This window comes from Oncorhynchus kisutch, linkage group LG3 (genome assembly GCF_002021735.2).
Source record: "Oncorhynchus kisutch isolate 150728-3 linkage group LG3, Okis_V2, whole genome shotgun sequence".
NCBI classification, from domain to species: domain Eukaryota; kingdom Metazoa; phylum Chordata; class Actinopteri; order Salmoniformes; family Salmonidae; genus Oncorhynchus; species Oncorhynchus kisutch.
The window spans coordinates 10,912,963-10,920,833 of NC_034176.2; the positions used below are offsets into that span (position 1 = coordinate 10,912,963).

At 48.9% G+C, this 7,871-nt stretch overlaps 1 protein-coding gene across 2 annotated transcripts in view; it reads right to left on the reverse strand.

Annotated features, from left to right (window-relative positions):
- LOC109871657 (glutamate receptor ionotropic, delta-2) overlaps nt 1-7,871 on the reverse strand; it is a 623,084-nt gene that overhangs the window by 262,078 nt on the left and 353,135 nt on the right. For both annotated transcript variants that reach the window (XR_004207889.1, XM_031817225.1), the window contains exon 4: nt 6,765-6,970. Coding sequence is in view for 1 of the 2 variants with exons in the window: in XM_031817225.1 (XP_031673085.1) it covers nt 6,765-6,970 (206 nt within the window). In the remaining variant the exon portion in view is untranslated. The remainder of the gene's footprint in view (nt 1-6,764; nt 6,971-7,871) is intronic.

Here is a 7,871-nt window from a genome sequence, read left to right on the forward strand (position 1 = left end):
ATATTTCTACATCAATGCATGTTTTCAGGCCTGCTCTTTTGAGGAAATCTTTAACAAAAAAATATTGGGGGGTTATTAGGAAGAGGGCATGTCATCATAGGATTTCATTTTAGATATGAGAAACTCTCAAGCTGAGATCATTTTAATATTTCAAAGTAAGGACATCAAATGGCAAAATTCATACTCTCTAGATATCAAAGAAGTACTTGAGAGGATATGGATTTCAAACTCTGTAGACTTATTGCAATCGTTCCAGAAGCCTTTTCTAAAGAGCATCTTCTGCATTGTCTCAACCACTTCACATTAATACAACATGGTGCCCTCCCCTTGGAGACGCTCACTGATGACTTTCATTCTACACTAATCATGAACATAAATAATTCAAAATGACTTCATTTTAAGTGGTTTCTCATATAGGCATCTAAGTAATTCCTCAATTCCGATAACATCAGGCCAATAATCTAGTCATCCATTCATTAGGAATACAAATGTATAATACCCAAATCATGAATATGTTTTTAGTGTAAGTCGATTCTTCTGTCGCGATCTTATTCACAATGCAGGAGGAGGGCAAATAGTCTAGTCGTTATTTGATACAGGCCCATGTGTTGGCAATAAAACCAATCAGACAGAGCTAACCAAAGGATTAAGTAACACATACAATCACATAAGTTGGTTTTATGTGTGTGTGTTTGTCTACAGACTGTTTAGGGTGAGAAATGTGCCTATGCTAGCGTGTGGAGCAAACAGATGTTTAACAGTCCTTCCTGCTGTGTTAGAGAAACACACACACACTACGCACAGGTAGGCACACACACACACACTACACTACAAACTACACACATATACCGTCAACGCACGCAAGCACACACCCACAGGAAAAGAGGGGTAGTGAGCCCTGGCTACAATCTGTTTTCATCTAGCAGAAGAGCCTAATGCATTTTGTTAGGCCCTCTTGAAACAAATTACTTCAACAAATAAACTTGATAAAGCCAGATAGATCTTGTCATCCATTTTATCTACAAATCGGTATCCATCTTATGCTATCTCACTGTGAAACAGGACATCCCTTTAGAGGATGTGTCAACCAAAACATTTTGGATTATAAATTCTACCTTCTGAGTTCTCAGAAAACCTAATTTGATCCCACGTGCAAATCGATGAGGATTGAACAGCAGGCATCTCTTGAGGGCAACCTTTCTGCGTCTCCACCCATGGAAATGTCAAGTGCTCCCTGAGGTGGTTACGAAGCAGACCCCAGGCCATGTCCTGACCCCCTATTACCACTACCTATGGGACCTGTGCCGTCCACTGATATCCCATCCTCCCCTTTCCACACCTCTCCCCTCCACTCCTATTCTTTCATCTCCACTCCTCTCCACTCCACTCCACACCTCACCACTCCTTCCCTCTTTTCCTCAATACAGTCATTTCCTCTACTCTCCTCTCAACTCATCTCCTCTCAATTGCATTCCTCTCCACTCCTCTCCTCTCCACTCCTTTGCTTTCCTCTCCACTCCTCTCCTCTCCACTCTCCTCTCCACTCCTTTGTTTTCCTCTTCTTTCCACTCCTCTCCTCTCCTTTCCTCTTCTCTTTTCTCCTCTCCACTCATCTCCACTCTACACTTGTCTCCTCTCCTTTCCTCTTCTCTCCACTCATGTCCTCTTCTATTCTCTCCTCTCCACTCCTTTCCTATTCTCCCCTATCCTCTCAACTCCTCTCCTCTCAATTGCTTTCCTCTCCACTCTATTCTCCAGTCCTCTCTCCTCCTCTCTACTCCTCTTCTCTCCTGACCACTCCTCTCCACTCTCATCTCCACTCATTTCCTCTTCTAATCCTCTCCACTCCTCTCCTCTCTTCTCCCCGCCTCTCCTCTCATCTCCACTCTACTCCTCTCCTTTCCTCCCCACTCCTCTTCTCTCCACTCCACTCCGCTCCTTACTCTCCTCTCCACTCCTCTCATTTCCTCTCCACTACCCTCCTCTCCACTCCACTACTCTCCTTTCCTCTCCACTAATCTCTACTCCTCTCCACTACTCTCCACTATTCTCTACTCCTCTCCACTACTCTCCTCTCTACTACTCTCCTCTCCACTCCTCTCCACTCCTTTGCTTTCCTCTTCTCTCCACTTCTCCCCACTCCCCTCTACTCCTCTTCTTTCATCTCCTCTCCTCTCCACTCCACTCCACTCCAAACCTCACCACTCCGTACCTCTTTTCCCCAAAGACGAATTTCCTCTCCTCTCCTCTCCTCTCCTCTCCTCTCCTCTCCTCTCCTCTCCTCTCCTCTCCTCTCCTCTCCTCTCCTCTCCTCTCCTCTCCTCTCCTCTCCTCTCCTCTCAATTGCATTCCTCTCCACTCTATTCTCCACTCCTCTCCACTCTCCTCTCTACTCCTCTCCTCTCCAGTCTCCTCTCCACTCTCCTCCTTTAATCTTCTCTCCTCTCAACTCCTCTCCACTCCTTTGCTTTCCTCTTCTCTCCTCTCCACTCCTCTCCACTCTTCTCTCCACTCCTTTCCTCTTCACTCCACTCATGTCCTCTTCTATTCTCTCCTCTCCACTCCTTTCCTATTCTTCCCTATCCTCTCAACTCCTCTCCTCTCAATTGATATCCTCTCCACTCTATTCTCCACTCCGCTCCTTTCCTCTCTCCTCCTCTCTTATCTACTCTACTCTCCTCTCCTGACCGCTCCTCTCCACTCCTTTCCTCTTCTCTCCTCTGCACTTCTCGACACTCCTCTCCTCTCTCTTCTCCGTTCTCTTCTCCCCACCACTCCTCTCCTCTAATTTCATCTCATCTCCTCTCATCATTCTACTCCTCTCCTTTCCTCCCCACTCATCTTCTCTCCACTCCACTCAGCTCCTCTCCTTTCCTCTCCACTATTCTCCTCTCCTCTCCACTATTCTCAGCTCTTCTCTTCTCCTGTCCACTACTCTCCTCTCCACTACTCTCCACTCCTCTCCTCTACAATCTCATCTCCAGTCCTCTCCACTCCTTTGCTTTCCTATTCTCTCCACTCCTTTCCTATTCTCTCCACTCATCTCCTCCCCATTCCCGTCCTCTTCTATTCTCTCCTCTCCACTCCTTTCCTATTCTCCCCTATCCTCTCAACTCCTCTCCTCTCAATTGCTTTCCTCTCCACTCTATTCTCCACTCCTCTCCTTTCCTCTCTACTCTTCTACTCTACTCTCCTCTCCTGACCACTCCTCTCCACTCTCATCTCCACTCCTTTCCTCTTCTCTCTTCTCCTCTCCCCCCCCTGTGCACTTCTCTCCACTCCTCTCCTCACTTCTCCTGTCTCTTCTCCCGCAACTCCTCTCTAATTTCTTATCCACTCCTCTCCTCTAATTTAATCTCATCTCCTCTCAATCCCTCTCATCTCCACTCTACTCCTCTCCTTTCCTCCCCACTCCTCTTCTCTCCACTCTACTCCACTCCTCTCCTCTCTTTTCCTCTCCACCACTCCCCTCTCCTCTCCTCTCCACTACTCTCCTTACTTTTTCACTACTCTCCTTTCCTCTCCACTACTCTCCTTTCCTCTCCACTACTCTCCACTATTCTCCGCTCCTCTCCACTACTCTCCTTTCTTCTCCTTTCCGCTCCTCTCCACTCCTCTCCACTCCTCTCCTCTCCTCTCCTCTCCACTACCCTATTCTCTTATCCACTCCACCACTACTCTCCTTTCCTTTCCACTACTCTCCACTATTCTCCTCTCCTCTCCACTATTCTCTACTCATCTCCACTATTCTGTACTCATCTCCACTACTCTCATTTCTTCTTCTTCTCTCCACTACTCTCCTCTCTTCTCTTCTCCACTCCTCTCCTCTCCACTCCTCTCGACTACTCTCCACTCCTCTCCTATCCACTACTCTCCTCTCCTCTCCACCAGCCTCCTCTCTTATCCACTCCACCACTACTCTCCTTTCCACTACTCTCCACTATTCTCCTCTCCACTCTCCTCTCTTCTCCTCTCCAATACTCTCCTCTCCACTATTCTCTACTCCTCTTCACTACTCTCATCTCCACTACTCTCTTTGCTTTCCTTTTCTCTCCTCTCCACTCCTTTCCTATTCTCCCCTATCCTCCTCTCAATTGCTTTCCTCTCCACTCTATTCTCCACTCCTCTCCTTTCCTCTCTACTCTCCTCTCCTCTCAATTGCTTTCCTTGCCACTCTTATCTCCACTCATTTCCTCTTCTCTCTACTCCTCTGCACTTCTCTATACTCCTCTCCTCTCTTCTCCTCTCTCTTCTCGCCGCCACAACTCTCCTCTAATTTCTTATCCACTCCTCTCCTCTCCTCTAATTTCATCTCATCTCCTCTCCACCCCTCTCCTCTCATCTCCTCTACTCCTCTCCTTTCCTCCCCACTCCTCTTCTCTCCACTCCACTCCTCTCCTCTCCACTCCTCTCATTTCCTCTCCACCACTCCCCTCTCCTATCCTCTCCACTACTCTCCTTTCCTTTTCTCTACTCTCCTCTCCACTCCACGACTCTCCTTTCCTCTCCACTACTCTCCACTCCTCTCCACTTGACTACTCTCCACTACTCTCATCTCCTCTCCACCAGCCTCCCCTCTTCTCCTCTCCACTACTCTCCTCTCCACTCCTCTCCTATCCACTCCTTTCCTCTTCTCTCCTCTCCACTCATCTCCACTCCTTTGCTTTCCTCTTCTCTCCACTCCTTTCCTCTTCTCTCCTCTCCACTCATCTCCACTCCTGTGCTTTCCTCTTCTCTCCACTCCTTTCCTCTTCTCTCCTCTCCACTCATATCCACTCCTTTGCTTTCCTCTTCTCTCCACTCCTCTCCACTCCTTTCCTATTCTCTCCACTTCTCTCCACTCCTTTCCTCTTCTCTCCTCTCCACTCCTCTCCACTCCTTTCCTCTTCTCTCCACTCATCTCATCTCCTCTCCTCTCAATTGCTTTCCTCTCCACTCTATTCTCCACTCATCTCCTTTCCTCTCTCCTCCTCTCTACTCTACTCTCCTGACCACTCCTCTCCACTCTCATCTACACTCCTTTCATCTTCTCTCCTCTCCACTCCTCTGCACTTCTCTACACTCCTCTCTACTCTCTCTTCTCCCCGCCACTCTTCTCCACCAATTGCTTATCCATTTCTCTCCTCTCCTCTAATTTAATCTCATCTCCACTCTACTCCTCTCCTTTCTTCCCCACTCCTCTTCTCTCCACTACTCTCCTTTCCTTTTCACTATTCTTCTCTCCACTCCACTCCTCTCCTTTCCTCTCCACTCCTCTCCACTATTTTCTACTCCTCTCCACCACACTCATCACATCTCTTCTCCTCTCCACTCCTTTCCTCTCCACGACCCTCCTCTCTTATCCACTCCACTCCACCACTCCTCTCCTCTCCTTTCTTCTCCACTCCTCTCCTCTCCACTCCTCTCCTTTCCTCTCCACTCCTCTCCTCTCCTCTCCATTCCTCTCCTCTCCTCTCCATTCCTCTCCACTCCTCTCCTTTCCTCTCCTCTCCTCCTCTCCTCTCCTCTCCTCTCCTCTCCATTCCATTCCTCTCCACTCCTCTCCTCTCCACTCCTCCTCTTTCCTCTGCACTCCTCTCCTTTCCTCTCCACTCCTCTCCTCTCCTTTCCTCTCCTCTCCATTCCTTTCCTTTCCTCTGCACTCCTCTCCTCTCCTCTCCTCTCCTCTCCTCTCCTCTCCTCTCCTCTCCTCTCCTCTCCTCTCCTCTCCTCTCCTCTCCTCTCCTCTCCTCTCCTCTCCTCTCCACTCCACTCCACTCCACTCCACTCCTCTCCTTTCCTCTCCTCTCCATTCCTCTCCACTCCTCTCCTCTCCATTCCTCTCCACTCCTCTCCTCTCCTTTCCTCTCCTCTCCTCTCCTCTCCTTTGCACTACTCTCCATCCTCCAGTTGGATTCATGAGGTCATGTTGTAATTACGAGAAGAGCAAAATCCTACATGGGATTAACGAAGAAGCTAACCCTTCTTGTTTGAATTCCATATCATTAAAAATGTAAAGTAATTATATTCCTTATACATTGTACTACACTTGCACTTGTCTCATGTTTCACACAGTATGAATAAAATATAGAGAAAAGCCCATTACTACTTTCTCATTGATAAAGAGAGAGGAGTGTGTCCCAAACGGCACTCGAAAGGCCGAGATTAAAAGGCCCTAGGCTAGTGCACTATAAGAGGGGATGCCATTTGAGGTGTCTGTCATGAGGGATGTCTTTGTTCTTCAGAAAAAGGCACTAGATGCCTGTCACAAGCCTGATAATAGAACAATATGACCTCATTTTAAGATAATAACCTTTTAAGATGTATTAGTCTGAGTGTTTCAATGACTGACTCCATTAGGTATATTAGTGATAATGTTGGAAAGTAAGTGGTATTCGTATGTGTGTGTGTGTGTGTGGGGGGGGGGGGGGGGGGGGGGGGGGGGGGGGGTGGATATGCCGGCCTGCATGTGCATGGGTGTGTGGACAGGTGTGTGTGTATGTAAACATATGTGTGTGTGTGTGTGTGTCTCTGTGTCTGTGTGTGTGTGTGTGTGTGTGTGTGTGTGTGTGTGTGTGTGTGTGTGTGTGTGTGTGTGTGTGTGTGTGTGTGTGTGTGTGTGTGTGTGTGTGTGTGTGTGGGTGGATATGCCGGCCTGCATGTGCATGGGTGTGTGGACATGTAAACATATGTGTGTTTGTTTGTGTGTGTGTGTCTATGTGTGTCTGTCTGTCTGTCTGTCTGTCTGTGTGTGTGTGTGTGTGTGTGTGTGTGTGTGTGTGTACCTCAGTGATAAAGGCCTTGGCGGTGACGGGACTCATGAAGAGCACGGCCCGGCGCAGCGTGTCCCGGTAGCGGTGGAGCTCCTCCACCCTCATGGTTCTGAACATGCTGGTGATCATCATGTTGATGTTGGACTCCACCTTCTGCAGCGACACGTCCATGCCCTGCTGAGACGTCTTGTCCAGGAAGTCCTGGATCCCACGGATATCTATATGGAGGGGGGATAGAGGGTAGAGGGAGAGAGTGGAGGTTGGTAGGAGTAGGAGTGAGATAGAGAGAAAGAGACGGGAGGAGTGAGAGAGATAGAGAAAGAGAGAGGAGGAGTGGGAGAGATAGAGAAAGAGAGGGGAGCAGTGGGAGAGATAGAGAACGAGAAGCGAGGAGTGGGAGAGATCGAGAAAGAGAGGGGAGCAGTGGGAGAGAGAGAAAGAGAGAGGAGAAGTGGGAGAGATAGAGAAAAAGACGGGAGGAGTGGGAGAGATAGAGAAAGAGAGAGCAGGAGTGGGAGAGATAGAAAGAGAGGGGAGGAGTGGGAGAGAGAGAAAGAGAGGGGAGGAGTGGGGGAGAGAGAAAGAGAGGGGAGCAGTGGGAGAGATAGAGAAAGATAGAGGAGGAGTGGGAGAGAGAGAAAGATAGAGGAGGAGTGGGAGAGAGAGAGAAAGAGAGAGAGAGAGAGAGAGAGAGAGAGAGAGAGAGAGAGAGAAAGAGAGAGAGAGAAAGAGAGAGGAGGATGGGGGAGAGAGGAAGAGAGGGGAGGAGTGGGAGAGAGAGAGAAAGAGAGGGGAGCAGTGGGAGAGAGAGAGAAAGAGAGGGGAGCAGTGGGAGAGAGAGAGAAAGATAGAGGAGAAGTGGGAGAGATAGAAAGATAGAGGAAGAGTGGGAGAGAGAGAGAAAGATAGAGGAGTGGGAGAGAGAGAGAAAGAGAGAGGAGGAGTGGGAGAGAGAAAGAGAGAGGAGGAGTGGGAGAGAGAGAGGCGAGGAGTGGGAGAGAGAGAAAGAGGAGAGGAGTGGTAGAGAGAGAGAAAGATGGAGGGGGAGTGGGAGAGAGAGAGAAAGAGAGGGGAGAGAGAGAAAGATAGGGGGGGAGTGGGAGAGAGAGAAAGAGAGGG